Source organism: Dryobates pubescens, chromosome 22 (genome assembly GCF_014839835.1).
Source record: "Dryobates pubescens isolate bDryPub1 chromosome 22, bDryPub1.pri, whole genome shotgun sequence".
In the NCBI taxonomy this organism is placed as follows: domain Eukaryota; kingdom Metazoa; phylum Chordata; class Aves; order Piciformes; family Picidae; genus Dryobates; species Dryobates pubescens.
In genome coordinates, this window is record NC_071633.1 from 14,372,757 (window position 1) to 14,394,820 (window position 22,064).

Here is a 22,064-nt window from a genome sequence, read left to right on the forward strand (position 1 = left end):
CTCACCACTCAATAAAGTGCAGTGCTCCTGGGCTGGGGGTGCCCCTGCTTTAGCCTGGATGGTCTCCAGGGGTCCCTTCCAACCCCCACCGTGCTGGGATGCTGTGCTCCTGCCCCCTGCATCCTTTGCTTGGGGCCTGGGGACGCTGAGCTCCTGGTGAGGGCACAGTGGAGGAGCCCTCTGTGTGTGTAGGTCCAAGGCTCTGAAGGGAATAGAATAAACCAGGTTGGAAGAGACCTTCTGCACCTGGCTTGGGGCAACCCAACAGGCTGGGGGTGAAGGGCTGGAGAGCAGCCTTGTGGAGAAGGCCTTGGGGGTGCTGGGGGGTGAAAAGCTGGAGGTGAGCTGGCTCAGAAGCCAGCCATGGCCTGGGCTGATCCCCAGCAGGGTGGGCAGCAGGGGCAGGGAGGGGATTCTGCCTCTCTGCTGAGACCAAACTGCAGGGCTGGGGCAGCTCTGGAATCATCAGCACAGACAGGGAGCTGTTGGAGCAGGGCCAGAGGAGGTCACAGCAGTGCTGGGAGGGCTGGAAGCCCTCTGCTGTGAGGCCAGGCTGGGAGAGTCGGGGTTGGGCAGCCTGGAGAAGAGAAGGCTGCAGGGAGACCTTCTGGTGGCGTAAAGGGGCTGAGGAGAAAGCTGGGAACAGACTTCTGAACAGTGCCTGCTGTGCCCAGGACAAGGGCTGATGGTTTGGAACTAACACAGAGAGATTCAGACTGGAGGGAAGGGAGAAACATTTGACCCTGAGGGTGGTGTCCCAGGTTGCCCAGAGAGGTAGGAGATGCCCCAGCCCTGGCACCACTGCAGGTCATTGCTCTAGATAAAAAAACTGCTGAGGCTGGCACCTGGGCACGGCTGAAGGGTGGCAAATGGGCACCTGGGCACGTTCACACCCAGCTTGTGCCAGGGCAGGGTGCAGGAGCTGGCTGGGACCATCACATCAGCAAGGGGAGGGCTGACTCAGTTTAAGCTGCAATAAAGGTAAGCCCCAGATGGGAAACTCTTAAGGAGGAGGAACCCACAAGGTGCTCAGCAGCCAGCTGAGGGGACCCAGCTCCTGCCTCCCCATTCCAGGGCACTGGTTAAACTGGGCTGCCTTGTCTGACCACGCTGGGCACCTCAGGGGACCACCATCAGAGAGTCACAGAGTGGGTTGGGTTGGATGAGACCTTCAAGATCATCCAGTTCCAAACCCCTGCCATGGGCAGGGACACCTCCCACTAGCTCAGGTTGTTCAAGGCCTCATCCAACCTGGCATGGAACACCTCCAGGGCACCCACATCCCTGGGACACCTGTTGCAGCGTCTTGGGGCCACCATGGCACAGGGGTTGGGACCATGACCATGCTGGCTTTGGGGTGATGGCATGAGAATGAGGTGCAGGGGAGCAACCCCAGAGCAAAGGCAGGTGACAACCAGACCAAGGGGTGACCTGGGCATCCCCTGGCCCTTTGCAGTGCTCAGGACAGGTCTTGATTCCTCACTGGGCAGCAGAGTTTCTCCTGACTCTTCATCTCCACAGGACCAAGTGCTCTTTGAAGGGCTTGTGGTGCCAGTGGGGCACTGGGGGTGGCAGCCACCATGGAGGAGGATCTGGGGGGGCAACTGCCCCATTCTCCAGCCCCTAAACCTCCCTTGGTCCCTCACCAGGCTCCCAGTCCTCTGGCTGCCTTGGGGTGGTCACTGGGGAGCCAGGTGCCACCAGTGTCCCCAACAGCTTGCGTCAAACCCCAGGGCTGCGTGGCCAGAGGGCAGGTGGGCACATGCCAGCCCCTTCCTGCCGCCTGCTCGGCTGGGTGCCAGCTGCTGTCCCTCTCCCCTGGCAGGAGGCTCTCCCAGGGTGCCGCTTTGCTCCGCGTTCCTGCCCGGTCAGCGCGGCACGGCCACGGAAGGTGAGCGCGGGGCCGGGGGCAGCGAGGGCAGCGGTGGCAGGGGAGCGAGGAGCCCTGGGCAGAGCTGGGGCAGGAGGCACCAGCCTGGCACAGCCCCGCCAGCCTGGCACAGCCCCACCAGTCAGCTGATCCCTGCTCTGCCTGCCTATAAAGCCACCTGCTCAGCGCTGACCCACGGACAGCCTCCTGCTCTGGCCAGCACCATGGGCCGGGGCCGCTGCTCCCTCCTGCTGCTTCTGCTCTTGTGCCAGTGGCCAGGAGCTGCCTTCTCTCTCCTCCGCTACCGCTACGACTGTGGGGACTATGGGATGCAGCTCCAGGCCTACCCCAGCCGTGGCCGCAGCGTCCGCTTCAAAGTCATGGGTGAGTGGTGGGCCCAGGGGCTGAAAGCCCCCCCCTGCCCCTCCTTGGGGTGGCCTGTGCTGGAGCAACCTGCTTACCCCCAGCCCTTGGTGGGACAAGTGGCTGGAAGCCCCCCCATGCCCCTCCTTGGGGTGGCCTGTGCTGGATCAGCCTGGTTACCCCCAACCCTTGGTGGGACAAGTGGCTGGAAGCCCCCCCATGCCCCTCCTTGGGGTGGCCTGTGCTGGATCAGCCTGGTTACCCCCAGCCCTTGGTGGGACAAGTGGCTGGAAGCCCCCCCCCTGCCCCTCCTTGGGGTGGCCTGTGCTGGATCAGCCTGGTTACCCCCAGCCCTTGGTGGGACAAGTGGGTGGAAGCCCCCCCATGCCCCTCCTTGGGGTGGCCTGTGCTGGATCAGCCTGGTTACCCCCAGCCCTTGGTGGGACAAGTGGGTGGAAGCCCCCCCATGCCCCTCCTTGGGGTGGCCTGTGCTGGATCAGCCTGGTTACCCCCAGCCCTTGGTGGGACAAGTGGCTGGAAGCCCCCCCCTGCCCCTCCTTGGGGTGGCCTGTGCTGGATCAGCCTGGTTACCCCCAGCCCTTGGTGGGACAAGTGGCTGGAAGCCCCCCCATGCCCCTCCTTGGGGTGGCCTGTGCTGGATCAGCCTGGTTACCCCCAACCCTTGGTGGGACAAGTGGCTGGAAGCCCCCCCATGCCCCTCCTTGGGGTGGCCTGTGCTGGATCAGCCTGGTTACCCCCAGCCCTTGGTGGGACAAGTGGCTGGAAGCCCCCCCCCTGCCCCTCCTTGGGGTGGCCTGTGCTGGATCAGCCTGGTTACCCCCAGCCCTTGGTGGGACAAGTGGGTGGAAGCCCCCCCCTGCCCCTCCTTGGGGTGGCCTGTGCTGGATCAGCCTGGTTACCCCCAGCCCTTGGTGGGACAAGTGGCTGGAAGCCCCCCCATGCCCCTCCTTGGGGTGGCCTGTGCTGGATCAGCCTGGTTACCCCCAGCCCTTGGTGGGACAAGTGGCTGGAAGCCCCCCCCTGCCCCTCCTTGGGGTGGCCTGTGCTGGATCAGCCTGGTTACCCCCAGCCCTTGGTGGGACAAGTGGCTGGAAGCCCCCCCATGCCCCTCCTTGGGGTGGCCTGTGCTGGATCAGCCTGGCTCCCCCAAGCCCCTGAGTGCCTCGGGGTGTCGGTGCCCTGCTGGGATGTGCCCAATGGCTTGAAGGAGCTTGGTGAGAACCCAGGGAGGGTTTACTGGGTGCTTGCCCACCCCAGGGAGCATCGTGGCACCTGGTTGTGCCACCTCCTTCCCACCACCCATCCCCATGGTGTGCCCACAGACGAGTTTGGCACCCGCTTCGACGTGGCCAACTGCTCCATCTGCCTCCACTGGCTCAGCACCGGCGGGGATGGTGCTGTCATCTTCTCCTCTGGCTATGATGGTTGCCACGTCCTAGTCAAGGTGAGGGTCCTGGCCCACTCCTGGGGTTCCCTCAGGGCTGGAGGTGACTGTCCATGGGTGAGAGTCAGGCCTTGGAGCGTGCTGCCCAGGGAGGAGGTTGAGTCCCCAAGCCTGGACGTGTTTAAAGGTGCTCTGGATGTGGTGCTTGGGGGGATGCGGTTTAGGGGTGAGCCCTGGAGAGCAGGGCTCTGGGTTGGAGTTGGTGACCCTGAGGGGCTTTTCCAAGCTGAATGCTGGTTGTGTCACCCTGTGCCTGTCTCTCCTGTCCCACCACAGGACGACCGCTACCTGCTGCGGGTGCAGCTGGAGGAGCTGCTGCTCAGCGGGGCCGTGGCAGCCTCCTACGCAGTCAACATGACCTGCCCCAAGCCAGGGCACGAGACCCTCGGGGATGGCAGCCAGGCAGCTCAGGGCAGTGGCACCCACCAAGCCCACAGCGATGTCCTTGTCCCCCTGGCCCAGCCTGGCCTGCTGCACCACGTCTCCCAGTCTTCACTCACCGTCTCTAGCAGCTCCCAAGGCCACTCGGAGCAGCTCCACTCCGTAGCTCAGACCCAGCCTGTCCTGCTGCGCCCTGGGCTGCAGCCCCAGCCCCAGCCCGCTTCGGTTCACCCAGGGCTCCCTGCCCAGGCTCACCTGGGCCTTCACACCCAAACCCAGCAGGGCTTAACACGCCCAGGCAGGCAGCCCCCAGTCCAGCCTGGCCAAACCCAGCCAGGGCTGCTTCAGACCCAAACCCGGCCTGGGCTGCTGAACCCTGGAGCTCAATCCCAGCCAGGTCTTCACCTCCCAAACCGTCCTGGGCTGCTGAACCCTGGAGCTCAATCCCAGCCAGGTCTTCACACCCCACACAGGCCTGGGCTGGTCCATCCTGGAGCTCAACCCCAGCCAGGTCTTCACCCCCCAAACCGTCCTGGGCTGCTGCACCCTGGAGCTCAAACCCAGCCAGGTCTTCACTCCCCAAACCGTCCTGGGCTGGTCCATCCTGGAGCTCAACCCCAGCCAGGTCTTCACAACCCACACAGGCCTGGGCTGGTCCATCCTGGTGCTCAAACCCAGCCAGGTCTTCACAACCCACACAGGCCTGGGCTGGTCCATCCTGGAGCTCAAACCCAGCCAGGTCTCCACAACCCACACAGGCCTGGGCTGGTCCATCCTGGAGCTCAAACCCAGCCAGGTCTCCACAACCCACACAGGCCTGGGCTGTTGAACCCTGGAGCTCAACCCCAGCCAGGTCTTCACACCCCAAACCGCCCTGGGCTGGTGCAACCAGGAGCTCAACCCCAGCCAGGTCTTCTTCAGCCAGGGTTTCAGACCCAAAGCCATCTGGGGCTGGTGCACCACAGTGTCCAGTCTGGCTCAGCACACACTGCTGCTCAAACTCAAGCAGGCTTCATCCACACAGGAGCTCAAGCCCCAAACCAACCAGGCTTCTCTCGCCCCAGCCTTCAGACCCACTCCCACGCTGGGCTCCTGCACCCTGGCCTCCAGAACCAAGCTGGGCTGCTCCATGCCAGCAGCTCCCAAGGGGACACAGCACTCCAGTCCCGACCAGGTATGGTACGGCCTGGACTTCAGGCTCAGCTCCACTCGGGGCTGGAACATCCAAGACTCCAATCCCAGGCCGGTCTGCTGCAGTCCATGGCTCTCTTCTACCCCTCAGCAGGGGCAGGTAGGTCAACAGGGTGGGATGGAGACTCTCTACAGCTACCTGAAGGGAGGCTGTAGCCAGGAGGGGGTTGGTCTCTTCTCCCACAAAGAGAGCACACAGTCTCAAGCTGTGCCAGGGGAGGCTTAGGCTGGGTGTGAGGAAGAAATTCTTCCCAGAGTGAGAGGTTGGCCATGGGAATGTGCTGCCCAGGGAGGTGGTGGAGTCACCACCCCTGGAGGTGTTTAAAACCAGCCTGGATGAGGCCCTTAGTGCTAAGGTTTAGTTGCTTAGATGGTGTGGGGTGATAGGTTGGACTGGATGACCTTGAAGGTCTATTCCAACCTGGTTAATTCTGTGGTAGCATCTAGCTGGGGTTTGGGACCTCCTTGTCCCTGGGAGCAGCAGGTCACAGGTGTGAGAGGACACATGGTGTGGGCAGGAGGATGGCTGGGCAGGGGGTGGGCAGGCCCAGGGTGGGCAGGAGGATGGTTGGGCAGGGGGTGAGCAGGTCAGGTGTGGACAGGAGGATGGTTGGGCAGGGGGTGGGCAGGTCAGGTGTGGACAGGAGGATGGTTGGGCAGGGGGTGGGCAGGTCAGGTGTGGACAGGAGGATGGTTGGGCAGGGGGTGGGCAGGTCAGGTATGGACAGGAGGATGGTTGGGCAGGGGGTGGGCAGGTCAGGTGTGGACAGGAGGATGGTTGGGCAGGGGGTGGGCAGGTCAGGTGTGGACAGGATGGTTGGGCAGGGGGTGGGCAGGTCAGGTGTGGACAGGAGGATGGTTGGGCAGGGGGTGGGCAGGTCAGGTGTGGACAGGAGGATGGTTGGGCAGGGGGTGGGCAGGCCCAGGGTGGGCAGGAGGATGGTTGGGCAGGGGGTGAGCAGGTCAGGTGTGGACAGGAGGATGGTTGGGCAGGGGGTGGGCAGGTCAGGTGTGGACAGGAGGATGGTTGGGCAGGGGGTGGGCAGGTCAGGTGTGGACAGGAGGATGGCTGGGCAGGGGGTGGGCAGGTCAGGTGTGGACAGGAGGATGGTTGGGCAGGGGGTGGGCAGGTCAGGTATGGACAGGAGGATGGTTGGGCAGGGGGTGGGCAGGTCAGGTGTGGACAGAAGGATGGTTGGGCAGGGGGTGAGCAGGCCAGGATGGTGCTCAGGGCGAGGCTGAGGGCACCACCCCCTCCCTGGCACCGCAGGCACCCAGCTGACGCGGGAGCAGTGCCAGGTGGCGGCGGGGAAGATGCCCTGCGTGGCCCCGGAGGGCCGGGAGGCCTGCGTGCAGGCAGGCTGCTGCTACAACGACATGGACCGGGTGACACCCTGCTACTATGGCAACACAGGTGGGAGGCTGGCTGGGGGCCCTGGGGACGCCCCCTGGCCCGGGGAGGCTGGCTGGGGGCCCTGGGGACGCCCCCTGGCCTTGGCCACCGCTTGCCCGGGGCGGGCTGACGGAGCCGCCCCCTCCTGTCGCAGCCACCGTGCAGTGCCTGCTGGATGGGCACTTTGTGGTGGTGGTGCCACGGGGCCTGGGCACCCAGCCCTACAACCTGGACAGCGTGAGGCTGGCCAGCAGCCAGCCTGGCTGCGAGCCCCTCAGGCTCAGCGAGGCCTTCGTCATGTTCCGCTTCGCCGTCACCCAGTGCGGCACCACCGTCCAGGTAGGGATGGGAACCACCCCCCCAGCCCAGTCCAGCCCAGTCCAACCCCCACCCCCTCCAGCCCAGCCCAGTCCAACCCACCCCCTCCAACCCAACCCAGTCCAACCCACCCCCTCCAGCCCAACCCAGCCCAGTCCAACCCACCACTCCCAAACCCAACCCAATCCAGCCCAGTCCAACCCACCACCCCCAAACCCAACCCAGCCCAGTCCAACCCACCACCCCCAAACCCAACTCCCCACCACCCAACCCAACCTGCCATCCCCCAACCCAACCCAGCCCAGTCCAACCCACCACCCCCAAACCCAACCCAACCCAGACCAGTCCAACCCACCACCCCCAAACCCAACCCAACCCAGTCCAGTCCAACCCACCACCCCCAAACCCAACTCCCCATCACCCAACCCAACCCACCATCCCCCAATCCAGCCCAGCCCAGTCCAACCCCCCAACCCAGCCCAGTCCAACCCACCACCCCCAAACCCAACCCACCCCCTCCAGCCCAGCCCCCGGGACCTCCCCCCATGGCTGTGTCCACCACAGGCGCTCGAGGACCGGCTGATCTATGAGAACCAGCTGATCTCAACCGTCGATGTTCAAGGGTCTCCCCGTGGCTCCATCACAAGGGACAGCATCTACATGTAAGCCAGCACCACCCCCTCCCAGCAGAGCCCATCCAGCTCCCCTTTGCCTCCAGCAACACCCAGACCAGTTCCCCCTGGTTCTGGAACTGGGAATCCCCCGCTGAGGGGTTGGAGGAGCAGCCAGGTGTGCTCTGCTCCCCCACAGCCTCCAGGCTCGTTGCATCTACAACGCCACTGACCTCCTGCCACTCCACATGGAAGTGGCTGTGCCCCCCACCTCCACCCCCCTGGCCATGCTGGGGCCACTGGGGCTCCAGTTACGCATTGCCACTGGTGAGTAGCCCACTCGGGACCGCAGGAGATGGCCTCCAAGTTGCCCCAGGAGAAGTTCAGGTGGGATGTGAAGAGAAACAACCCACCCCCACATGGGCTGTGAAGGCCTGGCCCAGGCTGCCCAGGGCAGTGGTGCAGCAGTCCCCACCCCTGGAGGGATGTCAGAGCCCTGGAGCCGCAGTGCTGAGGGCCACGGTTCGGTGGCGCCCTGGCAGTGCTGGGTCAAGGGTTGGGCTCCAGGGTGTTGGGAGGTCTCTTCCCACTCCAGCCCTTCCACCATTCTCTCATCTGCTGGACCTCCACCTGGCTGAGCCTCTCACCCTTCCCACAGATGAGACCTACAGCTCCTACCACCCCAGTGGGGACTACCCCTTGGTGAAGGTCCTGCGGGACCCGATCTACGTGGAGGTTCGGCTGCTGCAGAAGACAGACCCCAACCTGGTGCTGGTCCTGCACCAGTGCTGGGCAGCCCCCAGCACCAACACAGCAGCAGAGCCCCAGTGGCCCATCCTGGTGGATGGGTGAGCAGAGAGGGGACACTGCTGGGAGCTAGAGTGGTGTGGGGATGGTCAGTTGCATCTGTCAAAGGTCCTTCCTGCAGCTGGGTCAGGGCAATGCCAAGCTGGGCAGGGACTGGCTTGAGAGCAGCCCTGGAGAAAAGGACTTTGGGGTGCTGGGGAATGAGAAGCTCAACAGGAGCCAGCAGTGAGCACTTGCAGCCCAGAGAGCCAAGCAGAGCCTGGGCTGCAGCCAGAGAAGTGTGGCCAGCAGGGCCAGGGAGGGGATTCTGCCCCTCTGCTCTGCTCTGCTGAGACCACAGCTGGAGCTCTGAGGCCAGCTCTGGAGCCTCTGTGCCAGGAAGGCTCTGGAGGTGCTGGAAGGTGTCCAGAGAAGGGCCAGGAGGAGGAGCAGAGGGCTGGAGCTGCTCTGCTGTGAGGACAGGCTGAGGGAGTTGGGGCTGTGCAGGCTGGAGAAGAGAAGGCTCCAAGGAGACCTTCCTGTGGCCTTCCAGGACTGCAGGGGGCTACAGGAAAGCTGGGGAGGGACTCCTGAGGGTGTCAGGGAGGGATAGGACTGGGGGGGATGGAGCACAACTAGAAGTGGGGAGATTGAGATTGGATGTCAGGAAGAAGTTGTTCCCCAGGAGGGTGGTGAGAGCCTGGCACAGGCTGCCCAGGGAGGTGGTGGAAGCCTCCTGCCTGGAGGTGTTTGCAGCCAGGCTGGAGGTGGCTGTGAGCAACCTGCTGCAGTGTGAGGTGTCCCTGCCCATGGCAGGGGGGTTGGAGCTGGCTGAGCCTTGAGCTCCCTTCCAGCCCTAACAACTCTATGATTCTCTCCAGGTGTCCCTTCACAGGGGACAACTACAGGACCCAGCTCATACCTGTGGGCCCAGCCTCCCCCCAGCTGCCCTTCCCCAGCCACTACCAACGCTTCGCCATCTCCACCTTCACCTTCGTGGAGCCCCCATCCATGGCAGCGCTGGAGGGAGAGGTGAGTGGAGCAGCACCACCCCCAGGCCTTGGTCAGCAACTTCAGGGGTCCCTGCTGCTCCTCCTCAGCTCCTCAAGTGCTGGCAAGCCCCCTGGCCCTGCTGGTAGCCCCCCCGTGGTTTTTCAGGTGTACATCTCCTGCAGCGCTTCCGTCTGTCACCTCGCCCAGCCCGAGCCCTGCCGGCCCTCCTGCCAGCTTGGGATGCCCTCACGTGAGTCTGGGGGCCACCAGCCCCTTGGGGACCCCCCACCTGCCCCTCAGCTTTCCAGGCCAACCCCTTGCCCCTCTGCAGGAGCACGGCGGTCTCCGGCGGACGAGGCCACAGCTGGAGCCCTGGGGATGGTCACCTCCCAGGGGGGAGTCATCCTCCCCAGGCTGCCCAAGCTGCACACAGGATGAGACTGCAGCTGCTGGGTGAGTGGTGCCTCAATTCTCTAAGCTTCTCCTTCCTCCCAGCTCTAACTCACTCTCCTCCTCCTCCTCTTCCTCCTGCACAGCTCCTGCCTCCAGCCAGATGCTGCTGGATGTCTCCAGGCAAGCTGGACAAATAAACCAGTGGCCAGCACGGCTTGGTGGCCTGCTCTGTCCCTGGGCATGGGGGGAAAGAGGAGGGGCTCTGCTGCCCATCTCAGAGCTGGCAGCACCCCCAGCTCCACTGGGGTCTGATGGGCCCAGAAGCATCCAACCTTTTCTCTTGGAAGAGACCTTTAAGGTCATGGAGCCCAAGCCTCAACCCAGCACTGCCAGGGCACCACCAAACCCTCAGCACCACAGCTCCAGGGCTTGGAAACCCCTCCAGGGGTGGAGACTCCACCACTGCCCTGGGCAGCCTGGGCCAGGCCTTGACAACCCCCAAGGACAAGAAACTGTTCCTCATGGCCAACCCAAAGCTCCCCTGGGTCAACTTGAGGCCATTTCCTCTTGTCCTATCCCTTGCTCTTCAGCAGAAGAGCCCAACCCCCATCCTGCCTCCAGGAGGTCTCCCCTCAGCCTCCTTTTCTCCAGCCTCAACCACCCCAGGCCCCTCAGCTGCTCCTCTCCAGCCCCTTCACCAGCTTCATTCCCCATCCTTCTCCCTCTCGTGTGTAACACCCCAGAGCCTTCCTCCTCCCCACTCAGGAGGATGATGATGATGGGGCCTGCCACACAGCCCTCTGCTCAACAGCTTCTTTATTTCCTTAGTGAAACTAGAGAACTGCTTACAAAACCCCTTCATGGCCTTCCCCCTCCCACCACCCTCCGTCCACGCACCCCAGGCCCACACAAAGATCCACCACCACCACCACCACCACCCAGCAAGGTTGGAACCATTTTGTTGCATCAGCTACAGCCACAAAGCAGAACCTAAAGCCACACAGACACACACAAGAAAACCCCAAGTGGGGTCACACACACACACACAAAAAAAGGAGGGAAACTAAACCCCAACCAAACAGCTCCAGAGCGAGGCGAAGGTGAGCCCAAACTTCTCCTCTGCCAAGCAGCCACACAGCAGAGAGCCTGGAGAAGCAATGAACCACCTGTATCCCTCCCCCCCATCCCCTACTAAGCCCAAATTCTCCCCACCCCCCACTCCCACCCAAAACAAGAGCCCCAGAGCAGGCCAACAGGACCATCCCCCTCCCCCCAGCCCCACCTTGGAGGCTACAGGCTGTAGAACTTGAGGCTCCGGTCCATGCCCGTCGAGGCGATGAACTTGGCGTGGTGGCCAAAAGCCACCCCTGTGGTGAGGCCACTGTGCTCTGGGGAGGGAAAACAGCTCCTGGTTAGAGCACCAAGGGGAGTTTGGCCCTTCCTGCCCCCACCAGGAGTGGTGGCATGGGGAGACTTTGGTCGCTTTCACGCCCGCCCCCGCTCAAGGAGGCCGAAAGCTGAGGCTGGGAAGCCACCAGAGGGTCTTCTGAGGGGGGTGGGAAGCGTTTTGCACCCCCAGCACGGTCCACAAAGGCAAGGAAGTGATTCCTTCCCTCAGGAGGGGACCTCCACACCTTCCTCCCTTCCCCTCTCTGCCCTCCCACCATCCCCAGCCCCTCACCAGTGAAGTGGAGGATCTCGGTCCACTGCTTGCAGATGTAGATCTGGACGTCTGTCCCACCCAGGGCCAAGTAGGTGCCACTCTGGTCAAAGATGAGAGATTTCACCTGCAGGAGAGGAACAACAAAGCTTCAAACCTGCCCCAGGAAGCATCCAGCAGCTTCTTGGGGTGCCAGGGGATGGACAGGACCTCTGCATCAGACTTCCCCTGTGATCCCCGTGGCGGGCACTGGGAGCAGACCCTGCCCAGTAAGGCCAGCAAGGGGGGAAAGGGAATGCTCACACACCTCGAAGTTGTTGTCCAGCTGCAGTGTCTTGAAGTTCTTGAGCTTCCTCAAGTCCCAGAGCTTGACAGAGGAGTCATCTGCTGCTGTGGCCAGGTAGTAGCCATTCTCTGAGAAGGCAATGCTGGTGATGGGCCCAGAGTGGCCTGGGAAGTTGGCCACGTTGGTGCGCTCCTGGGGACAAGGGAGAGAGAGAGAGGGGCTGGGAGCAGGGCCCTGCAGCTGGCACAGCAGAGCCTAGGAGACCCCTGCAGCCACAGCTCAGCCAGGTCAGGCCTTGACAGCCCTCAAGGGCAACAAATTGTTCCTCATGGCCAACCTAAACCTCTCCTGGGGCAACTTGAGGTCCTTTGCTCTTGTCCCGGCACTTGTTCCTTGGCAGAAGAGCCCAAACCCCACCTGGCTCCAGCCTTCTCCCAGGGAGGTGCAGAGAGCCAGAAGGTCTCCCCTCAGCCTCCTTTGCTCCAGGCTCAACACCCCCAGCTCCCTCAGCTGCTCCTCCCCAGCCCTCTTCTCCAGCCCCTTCCCCAGCTTGGTTGCCCTCCTCTGGCCCTGCTCCAGCTCCTCAATGTCCTTCTTGGAGGGAGAGGCCCAAGACTGACCCCAGGGCTCCAGCTGTGGCCTCAGCAGTGCCCAGTCCAGGGGGACAATCCCTGCCCTGCTCCTACTGGCCACACTCTTCCTGGTGGAAGCTTCCATGTGCTCTTGTTGCCCTCAACAGCCAGAGCTGGGTAGCTCCAGCACATCCCTGACAAATTCCCGGCCATGGGAGCGAGCCAGACCCTCACACCCTGCAGAGCTTCATCCCACAGCAGAGCTGGCAACCTCTGGACCCTCCTGCTCCTTACTAATTCCCTCAGTTGTTCTCCATGCCTTGGTCTGAAGACTCTGCTGGGCTTCAAACCAAGCATACCCCCAACATGCCCCCCTCAACCCCAGTCCCAGGACCAGCCCTACCTTCAGGTCCCAGATCTTGATCTGAGAATCCATTGTCCCTGTTCCAAAAATGAGCCCATCAGGGTGGAACTGGGCACAAGTGAGAGCTGGGGAGACACAAGGGGAGATGGGTGACAGGTTGGACTTGATGATCTTCGAGGTCTTTTCCAACCTTATTGATCCTATGTGGAAGGTTGAAGAAGCCCTTCTGACTTTGTTAGCAAGTCCCACCACGTTCTTCTGAGCTCTAGGGACCTGAGCAGAAGAATTCCTTCTCTGCAGGCTTCCCACACTCCCCCCCAGGGTGGGAATACTCAGGCCTGAGCCTTACCACAGCCAGAGCTCTCGTCTGTCACCTTGGTGAGGACGCGGCCGGTCTGGATGTCAGAGAAAGCCCAGTACTGCAGGAGAGAGGAGCAGAGTGGTGACTCCAGGAAGATCAGGAGCGGTGCTGGGGGTGCTCTGTGGGCCAGGGGTGGGTCTCACCTGGTCATCAGAGGAGCTGAGGAGGTAATCACCCGTGGCATGGAGGCTCAGCCCCGTGACGGAGCCCTCGTGGGCACGGACAACCTGCACGCAGGAGGCGTTGGGCACGGACCAGATGCGGATGGTGGCATCAGGAGAAGCTGAGAACACCAAGTCCTAGAGAGAGAGAGAGAGAAGGGACAGGAATGTTCATGGAGAACCACAAGAGTGGTTTGGGACCTTTGAAACCCACCTAGTTCAACCCCCCTCTGCAGCCAGCAGGGACAGCCCCAACCAGAGCAGGTTGTGCAGAGCCCCAACCAACCTCCCTGGGCGCCCTGGGACAGGCTCTCAGCACCCTCAGGGTCAAACATTGCTCCCCTCTCTCCAGTCTGAATCTCCCTCTTTCAGTTCCAAACCATCCCCCCTCGCTCTGTCACGACAAGCCCTGCTCTAGTCTGTCCCTAGCTTTCTTCTCAGCCCCTGGAAGCACTGAAAGGCCACCAGAAGGTCTCCTCCAAACATCCAAAGCCTTCCCCCAGGAAAGGTGCCAACGGGTACAGACCGGCCCATGACCACCAGCAGAGAGACCTCACCAGAGAAGGGCTCAGAAACCTGATCTGGGGCAGCCTGGCTGGGAAGAAAGAGGCCACATGTGAGCCTGAGCACACCTGAGATGGGTGGAAGACGACACTGGTGACCTTCTTGGTGTGGCCCTTGAGCGTGGCCAGGATCTGCTCCGAGCTCTTGTCAAAGACGATGACGTTTTTGTCAGCCCCTCCTGGGGAAGAGAGCAGGGAGAGGTCAGAGGCACCAGTCTGTGGCCAGCCAAGTGCAAATCCACCTGCTCCTCCTGGGGACCACCACCCTCAGCAGCTCTGCCATGGGGGCTGCTGTCCCACTTCTATCACCTACGAGCAGGGAGAGAGGGACCTGCAGCCACCACGCAGTCCCCAGGACGCAGAGGAGCTTTGCCCTTACCGGTGAGGATCTTGTTGGTGTCGGAAGGACACAGATCCAAGGCCAGGATCCCAGGAATGCTGGCACTGTGCAGCCCCTGCAGGAGGGAAGAGGACACCAGACTGATGCCACAAGCAAGAAAATACCCCCAAGATGGATTGAGAAGATCTGGAGAGGGTCTGTGCCACCTCCACGCCGCTGGCACAGCCACAGTCCTCTCCTCGCTATGCCCAGGAGCAGATCTGCTGCTTACACACCCATGGAATGGTTTTGGTTGGAAAAGGCCTTTAAGGTGATGGAGCCCAACCCTTCACCCAGCACTGCCAGGGCACCACCAAGCCATGGCCCTCAGTACCACAGCTCCAGGGCTTGGAAACCCTTTCAAGGATAGGGACTCTGTAACTGCCCTGGGCAGCCTGGGCCAGGCCTTGACGACCCTCAAGGAGAAGGAACTGTTCAAATTGTTCCTCATGTTCAAGCTAAACCTCCCCTGGGGTACAATTTGGGGTCATTCCCTCATCTTGTCACTTGTTCCTTGGCACAAGAACCCAACCCCCACCTGGCTCCAGGCTCCTTGCAGGGAGCTGCAGGGAGCCAGAAGCTCTCCCCTCAAGCCTCCTCTGCTCCAGGCTCAACACCCCCAGCTCCCTCAGCTGCTCCTCCCCAGCCCTGCTCTCCAGACCCTTCCCCAGCTTGATTGCCCTTCTCTGGCCCTGCTCCAGCTCCTCAATGTCCTTCTTGGAACGAGGGGCCCAAAACTGAGGCCAGGATTCTGGGGGTGGGCTCACCAGCAGGCCAGGGTTTCTCCAGCCTCATCACAACACTCACCACGTGGGAAGCCACCTGCCGGTACTTGCTGAGCTCCTCTGGCTTCACCAGCTCCTCCGGCACCGTCTTCCCTCTCTGCAGAAGGAAAGCAGCGAGGAGATGACCATCGAGGCCGCTCAGGACGTGGCACAGCCAGGCTGCTGCGGCTGCTCTTTAGAGGGAAGCGAGGCCACTCACCTTCTTACGCTCCGTGGTCAGCACCGTGGCCTTGTCTTGGAGCTGCAAAAGAAGGGAAACGTGGTCCCGAGGGGGAAGGCTGCGGAGCAGCCCCCGCTGGGGCCTGCGGCGGCACCACCACGGCACCTTTTACCTTCTGGATGATCTCGGGGGTCATGCCTGCAAGCTCTCCCAGATCCATCGACTCCCCAGCTCCCTGCAGGGGATGGAGGAAGGAGCTGGTTACAAGGGGAGGAGGGAATGGAGCTGGTCATGCTGGGAGGAGGGAATGGAGCTGGGCCCGGGGGCTGGGAGCGGGGAGGGTGGCCAGGCCCGGGGGCTGGGAGTGGGGAGGGCGGCCGGGCCTTGGGGCTGGGAGCGGGGAGGGCGGCCGGGCCCGGGGGCTGGGAGCGGGGAGGGCACCGGGCCCGGGGGCTGGGAGGGCGGCCGGGCCCCGGGGCTGGGAGCGGGGAGGGCACCGGGCCCGGCGGCTGGGAGCGGGGAGGGCACCGGGCCCGGCGGCTGGGAGCGGGGAGGGCGGCCGGGCCCGGGGGCTGGGAGCGGGGAGGGCGGCCGGGCCCGGGGGCTGGGAGCGGGGAGGGCGGCCGGGCCCGGGGGCTGGGAGCGGGGAGGGCGGCCGGGCCCGGGGGCTGGGAGCGGGGAGGGCGGCCGGGCCCGGGGGCTGGGAGCGGGGAGGGCGGCCGGGCCCGGGGGCTGGGAGCGGGGAGGGCGGCCGGGCCCGGGGGCTGGGAGCGGGGAGGGCGGCCGGGGCCCGGGGGCTGGGAGCGGGGAGGGCGGCCGGGCCCGGGGGCTGGGAGCGGGGAGGGCGGCCGGGGCCCGGGGGCTGGGAGCGGGGAGGGCGGCCGGGCCCGGGGGCTGGGAGCGGGGAGGGCGGCCGGGGCCCGGGGGCTGGGAGCGGGGAGGGCGGCCGGGCCCGGGGGCTGGGAGCGGGGAGGGCGGCCGGGCCCCGGGGGCTGGGAGCGGGGAGGGCACCGGGCCCGGGGGCGGGGAGGGCGGCCGGGCCCCGGGGGCTGGGAGCGGGGAGGGCGGCCGGGCCCGGCGGCTGGGAGCGGGGAGGGCGGCCGGGCCCGGGGGCTGGGAGCGGGGAGGGCGGCCGGCCCCGGGGGCTGGGAGCGGGGAGGGCGGCCGGGCCCGGGGGCTGGGAGCGGGGAGGGCACCGGGCCCGGGGGCTGGGAGCGGGGAGGGCAGCAGAGGGGAGGAGGACTGAGGCGGGCAGCAGGGACTCACCGCGGCGTTGGGCTGGGCCGACGGCACCGTCTGGGGCACGATGAGGCCGGCCTGGGGCTTCAGAGTCGCCAAGGCTGCGGGAGGGAGGGCAAACAAGGAAGGGTGTGAGCGGTGGAGACGGCAAACGCGCCCGAGCCGCGGCCAGGGGCCCTGCCTCACCTTCTCTGGCGGCGGTGACCTCCTTGGTGAGGCGAGCGATGACGCGGCAGGCGGCGTCGTGCTGGTAGAGAGCGTGGGACAGCTCCTGGCGCGTGGTCTGCAGCTGCTGGCGGAGGGTGAAGCTGTGCAGCATGACGGCGTCCTGCAGGGCGAGGCGGGGTCAGGCAGGGCAAGGAGGCTGAGGGCCGGCACCGGCGCTCGGCAGCCTCCCCGGCACTCACCCACTCGTCCTGGAGGGCTTTGAGGATGGCTGGGATGCTGGTGGCCGACGGAGGCTTGGGGCGGATCGGGTGGGCGACTGCCAGGGAGACGAAGGGAATGCGTCAGCTGTGTCCTCAGTGTGCTGGTCAGAACCCCACTGCTGCCCTGACACCCCCTCAGCAACCTGCTCCCTGCAGCTCAGCTTTAAAAGCTCAGCAGAGTGAGGGTTAACCTGCCCTGCTCATCGTGGGATTGCTGTGGCTGGAGGAGAGCTTTGATTGGAGTCCAACCCTTCCCCCAGCACTGCCAGGGCACCACCAGACCATGGCCCTCAGCACCACAGCTCCAGGGCCTGGGAACATCTCCAGGGATGGGGACTCCACCACTGCCTTGCAGGTCTTGACAGCCCTCAAGGGCAACAAATTGTTCTTCATGTCCAATCCAAACATCCCCTGGGGTAACTTAAGGTGCTCTCCTCTTGCCCTGTCCCTTGTTCCTTGGCAGAAGAGTCCAACCCCCACCTGGCTCCAGCAGAGAGCCAGAAGCTCTCCCCTCAGCCTCCTCTCCTCCAGGCTCAACACCCCCAGATCCCTCAGCTGCTCCTCCCCAGCCCTGCTCTCCAGACCCTTCCCCAGCTTGGTTGCCCTGCTCTGGCCCTGCTCCAGCTCCTTAATGTCCTTCTGGGAGTAAGAGGCCCAAAACTGATCTCAGGATTCCAGCTGTGGCCTCAGCAGTGCCCAAGTCCAGGAGGACAATCCCTGCCCTGCTCCTGCTGGCCAAACTCTTGCTGATCCAGGCCAGGCTACTGGTGGCCTTCTTGGCCACCTGGGCACCCCCTGGCTCATCCCCAGCTGCTGCCATCACCCCCGCAGGTCCTTTTCCACTGAGCACTTTCCAGCCACTCTGCCCCCAGCCTGGAGCCTTCATGGGGCTGTTGTGACCCAGTGCCCATAGAGAGCATCACTGAGTGATCCCTTGGGAATCCCCTCCCAGGCTGCCCCCATCACCCTGGGGACACACAGCTCGTCTCCGACTAGGCAGAGCTGCCGTGCCTGGCATCTTCCCCCAGGGGAACCGCTATCCCTCCCCCCATCCCACCACCTTTGATGTCGATGAGCTGCTCTTCAGACAGGGGCTGGTTGTTGACCGGGTCGGTGCCGTTCTCTGCGATGTATTTCTCGATCAGACGCCGCTCGTAGACGTGGTTGGAAACCGGGGACACACAGGGGTGCTCGGGCACCTCGTTGGAAACTACGGCGGGGCGAGAAGGTGAGCAGGGGGTTACGGCACTGCCTGGCCCTGCCCGGTAGTCTTACAGCTGAGGAATCCCACCCCCCGCCTCCGGTAACCCCACAGCGCGGTCGCCCCCTGCCCGGTAACCCCGCCCCCGCCTTCTCCGAGGGCCTCCTCCGCTGCCTTGCACTCACTGGAGCAGATCAGCGCCATGGTAGGTACCGACTGCGGCCCGCTCCGGGTCCGCTTCTAGTTCCGGTTCCGGTGGAACGGGCGCGCACGCGGGGGGGGAGGGAACCGCCGCGACGCTCCCAAGGGCTCACGCGGACACCGCTGCCGCCGCCGCCGCCACCGCCGCCGGAACCGGAAACGCTCCCGGCCTGCCCCGCGCGGGAGGGGTTGGAGGGGGGGGAGGCCCCGCACCTTCCCGGCATGCCCTGGGGCGGAGGGGTGGCTGTTACCATAGCGAGCGTATCCCGGCATGCAACGGGCCGCGAGCGCAGACTACAGCTCCCGTCGTGCACCGCGGCAGACGGAGGGTGGGGGGGTGGCTGTTGGCGCGCTCCAGCTCGTCCTGCTCTGCAGCGCCCCCGTGCGGTAGTGGTGAGCGCTACCCCTCCGAGGGTACCCCGCTTGGGGAGGGGGGGTTGGGGGATTCGAGGCGGGGCACAGGTCGGGTGGAGGGGTCCCGGAGGGGACAGATAAGGGGGGGGACGACATAGAGGTCCCGGAGAGGAGGGCAGAAGGGGTGGAGGGATCCGGGGGTGGGAGGGTGCCGGGGTGCGGGGATCTCGAGGGGGTATAAACAGGGTTGGGGGGCTCGGGACGCCCCGGGGCGGGGAAAGACAGGGGGAGGGAGCCGGGTGTGGGGGACCCGGCTATGAGGGGGTCCCGGGGAGGGGACATAAAGGGGGTGGGGGACCCGAGGGTAGGGAGGTGCCAAGGGGGGGGGCGGTTATCGGGGTTCGATGGATCCTGGGGTGAGGGGGCTGGGGGAGACGGGGACCCGGGAAGGGGGGACACAGGCAGGGTCGGGGGGTCCCGGGACTGGGAGGATTCTGGGGCTCGAGGGTTCCCAGATTGGGGAATCTGAGCGGGGGTGCCGGGGATGAAGGATCCCGGGGGTGCAGCAGATGAGGTTGCGGCGGACACCCCCCGGTGGGGTGGTCCCGGAGGGGACGGGACACAGGGCTGGGGACGGGGGAGTGCGGGGGGTCCTTGGTGGGATAGACGGCGTGGTCGGGGGGATTGCGAGTGTCCTGGGTGATACCATGGGGACTGGAAAGGGAAGAGGACAACCCTCCCTCCCTTCTTTCCCACCCCCCATCCCCCCGGGGGTCTGTTGGGTGGGGGGGTCCCCAAGGTCCATGATTGGGGCGGGGCGGGGGAGTGGAAACGGGACACCCAGGGACTGAAGAGGGGACAGGGTGGGATAGGACACATGGGGAGGGGGTGAGGTGAGCCGGTGGGGGTCTCCTGGGTGGGGACAGATGCAGCGGTGGGGTTCCAGGGTTGTGTCCACCCCATCGGAGCCAGGCCCATGCCCTTGGGCAGGGCGGGCACCGTGCCCTGCTGACGCTGATACTAAAGATAGCTGGGGAGGAGGCGGGGGTGGGGGGGACACCAGATCTGGGCTTGCTGCAGGGCCACAAGTGTCCCCTCCCACCCAGGACACCCCAAAAATCGGGTGGAGAAGACCCCAAAAGCCACGAGGGGGACCTCAAAGACCAGAGGGGGGACCCTAAAAGTCACAGGGGGTGGGGGGACACCCGACAGGCATCTGGGGGAAACCCACTGCCTCCAGCCATCCCCTGGTTCTGGGCTGGTGCCCAGAAGTGGCAGTGGTGGCCCTGGCACAGAGTGGAGGAAGAGTGTCCTGTACCATAGGGTCCCGGCTCGCTGCCCCTCACCTCACAGAGACCCCTCCCCACCCAGAGCAGAGGCAAGCCACAAGGTGGAGGGTGCCATGGGTCAGCGGGCTCTGGTGGTCCTGCTGCTGTGGCTGCCTGTCCTCGGCGTGGTGGCAGCGCAGGAGGACGGCCAGGACAAGTTCCACGGCCAGGAGAAGTTTCGTGGCCATGCCACCGCCGACGACCTGCTGACACGGCTGGGTCGAGCCACCTGGGACACCCTGGAGAGCTGGGTGGGCTCTCAAGCCCTGCACCTGGTGGCTGAGGTGAGCTCCACACCCCCTTAGGGACGCAAGGGAAGCTGCCCCCAGCCTGCCACCCGCCCCAGGTCTCCTCCTTAACCCGCTTCGTGTCCCCGCAGAGCCTCTCCGCCACCGTCTGGGTGGTGTCCTCGGGGATCTCGGTGGCCCTGACCATGCTCTGCGGCATCCTGGGCGACCTCCTGGCCGCCACCGGCTTCAGCGGTGAGTCGAGGAGCCCGGAGGGGGGACAAGGACAGCCTGGGGGCTTTGTCACCTCCCTGGTGACACCTCCCCCTGTCCCTCACGCAGGGGACCGGCTGGTGCGGACGGCGGCGCTGGGTCCCAGCGAGGTGCAGCGAGTGCTGCTGTGGGGTCTGGCGGCCCTGGTGGGCTCCTGGCTGCTCTCGTGGCTGCGGGGGCTGCTCTTGCCCACCCTCCGCTGGGTGAAGATCTTCTGCTTCCTGGGGGCTTTCCTCAACGTGGCGGCTTCCCAGGAGACCCCCACGGCCAAGGCGGGGATGCTGCTGGGGCTCTGGGTGCTCTACACCTTGCTGGAGAAGCTGGTGGCGCCCCCCAGTGGCAGCAGCCGCCTGGACGAGGCCGTGCGCAGCCTGGAGTGGAAGGTGGAGGAGCTGCGGAGGAGGCAGAAGTGGGGGGGACCCCGGAACCGTGAGGAGTGACTCAAGCCCCCCCGACAAGAAGGGGCAGCCCAGCCCAGCCTACCCCCATTTATCATGTGTCTCCCCCACCCCCAAGCATGCATCCTCCTTGCTGCTCCCCCCCCAGCCAGCTCTCCTGGTGGGGTCCTGTTCTCCCACCCTGTGGTGCCCCCCACCTCGCTGGAAGTGCCCTCCCCCCCCCCCCAATCAGAGCAGCACCCCCAAAAGCTGGGACAAAGGTGCCACAGTGCCTTCACCCAACCAAAAGTGCCTTTGCCATGGGGTTAGAGGGGGGGTCCTCAGGTGTTCCTCTGCCCCCCAGCCCCAAATCCAACCCTCCATGGAGTTGGGGGGGGCAGAAAAAGAGTGTCCCCGTCCCCACTACCCCCCAGCCTGCTGGTCTTGTGCCCTTGGCACGCAGAGGGGTGCCAGCTCCCCACCCAGGGAATGTCCCCAGCACAAAAAAGAGGGGGGGGAGGGGTGACAACAACTCTGCTACCACAGGGAAGTGGGGGGGGATGTCACAACCTCCTTCCCCCCACTCCCCCCAGGCCTCCCCCCAGCCCCCTCCTGGTGTTCTGCTGCTTTTTTGATAATTGGATCTGAATAAAAACGGTTTGGACCCGGGGCTGGCTCAGATTTGGGGGCTGGGGGGGGGGCAAGGGGGTGTGAGCAGGAGGAGGAGGAAGGGGAACTGCCCTCCAGTTCCTCCCAGTTCCTCCCAGTACCCTCTCTGGGGGAGGGATGTGGTCCTGCTCATGTGTGCCCTGGAATGGGATGGGGGTGGGAATGGGAAGTGGGATGGGGAGCAGGGATGGGATTGGGGATGAGATTGGGGGGTGGGATGGGGAGCAGGGATGGGACTGGGAATGAGATTGGGGAGTGGGATGGGAAGCAGGAATGGGACTGGGGATGAGATTGGGGGGTGGGATGGGGAGCAGGGATGGGACTGGGGATGAGATTGGGGAGTGGGATGGGGAGCAGGGAATGGGATTGGGAATGAGATTTGGGGGGGTGGGATGGGGAGCAGGGAATGGGACTGGGAATGAGATTGGGGAGTGGGATGGGAAGCAGGAATGGGACTGGGGATGAGATTGGGGGGTGGGATGGGGAGCAGGAATGGGACTGGGGATGAGATTGGGGGGTGGGATGGGGAGCAGGGATGGGTTGGGGTCAGATGGAAATGAAGAGTGGGGTGAAAATTGGGGTGGGATTGGGGTGGGAAGCAGGGATAGGGATGGGAATGTGGAGGATGGTGGGGGGATGGGGAGAGGGTTGGGGACAAGATGTGATTGGGACAGGATGAGGATGGGATGGGTTGGGATTGGATGGGAATGAA

At 64.6% G+C, this 22,064-nt stretch overlaps 3 protein-coding genes across 3 annotated transcripts; 2 read left to right on the forward strand and 1 right to left on the reverse strand.

The window, feature by feature from the left end:
* Positions 1-2,094: 2,094 nt before the first annotated feature.
* On the forward strand, positions 2,095-9,809 carry ZP1 (zona pellucida glycoprotein 1). Its single transcript, XM_054172037.1, has 13 exons — positions 2,095-2,254; positions 3,577-3,698; positions 3,975-4,241; positions 4,473-4,989; positions 5,062-5,370; positions 6,541-6,684; positions 6,818-7,002; positions 7,546-7,643; positions 7,792-7,919; positions 8,251-8,440; positions 9,260-9,410; positions 9,537-9,621; positions 9,703-9,809. Exons 1-13 carry the CDS (start codon positions 2,095-2,097, stop codon positions 9,807-9,809), a joined length of 2,463 nt encoding a protein of 820 aa, XP_054028012.1.
* A 1,199-nt stretch (positions 9,810-11,008) lies between these two features.
* On the reverse strand, positions 11,009-18,199 carry PRPF19 (pre-mRNA processing factor 19). The gene is made up of 16 exons (XM_054171743.1): positions 18,109-18,199; positions 17,783-17,932; positions 16,702-16,778; positions 16,481-16,622; positions 16,322-16,395; positions 15,228-15,290; positions 15,095-15,136; positions 14,918-14,992; positions 14,111-14,186; positions 13,801-13,910; positions 13,151-13,306; positions 12,996-13,065; positions 12,686-12,771; positions 11,732-11,902; positions 11,446-11,551; positions 11,009-11,152 (listed from the first exon to the last, which is right to left on the reverse strand). The coding sequence occupies exons 1-16, from the start codon at positions 18,125-18,127 to the stop codon at positions 11,055-11,057; spliced, it is 1,515 nt and encodes a 504-aa protein (XP_054027718.1). The 5' UTR covers positions 18,128-18,199; the 3' UTR covers positions 11,009-11,054.
* A 1,619-nt stretch (positions 18,200-19,818) lies between these two features.
* Positions 19,819-20,845, forward strand: TMEM109 (transmembrane protein 109). Its single transcript, XM_054171846.1, has 3 exons — positions 19,819-20,090; positions 20,186-20,288; positions 20,376-20,845. The coding sequence occupies exons 1-3, from the start codon at positions 19,881-19,883 to the stop codon at positions 20,744-20,746; spliced, it is 684 nt and encodes a 227-aa protein (XP_054027821.1). The 5' UTR covers positions 19,819-19,880; the 3' UTR covers positions 20,747-20,845.
* Positions 20,846-22,064: the final 1,219 nt, after the last annotated feature.

Excerpts from the sequence above, each read along its gene's own strand:
- ZP1 (XM_054172037.1), top strand. The coding sequence starts at position 2,095 with ATGGGCCGGGGCCGCTGCTCCCTCCTGCTGCTTCTGCTCTTGTGCCAG. Across the intron at positions 7,920-8,250 it reads CCAGTTACGCATTGCCACTG|ATGAGACCTACAGCTCCTAC; the intron begins GTGAGTAGCCCA and ends CCCTTCCCACAG. Across the intron at positions 9,622-9,702 it reads CCAGCTTGGGATGCCCTCAC|GAGCACGGCGGTCTCCGGCG; the intron begins GTGAGTCTGGGG and ends GCCCCTCTGCAG.
- TMEM109 (XM_054171846.1), top strand. The coding sequence starts at position 19,881 with ATGGGTCAGCGGGCTCTGGTGGTCCTGCTGCTGTGGCTGCCTGTCCTC. Across the intron at positions 20,091-20,185 it reads CCCTGCACCTGGTGGCTGAG|AGCCTCTCCGCCACCGTCTG; the intron begins GTGAGCTCCACA and ends GTGTCCCCGCAG. Across the intron at positions 20,289-20,375 it reads GGCCGCCACCGGCTTCAGCG|GGGACCGGCTGGTGCGGACG; the intron begins GTGAGTCGAGGA and ends TCCCTCACGCAG.
- PRPF19 (XM_054171743.1), bottom strand. Across the intron at positions 15,137-15,227 it reads CCCCCGAGATCATCCAGAAG|CTCCAAGACAAGGCCACGGT; the intron begins GTAAAAGGTGCC and ends CTTCTTTTGCAG. Across the intron at positions 13,307-13,800 it reads TCGTCTTCCACCCATCTCAG|GACTTGGTGTTCTCAGCTTC; the intron begins GTGTGCTCAGGC and ends CTCTCTCTCTAG.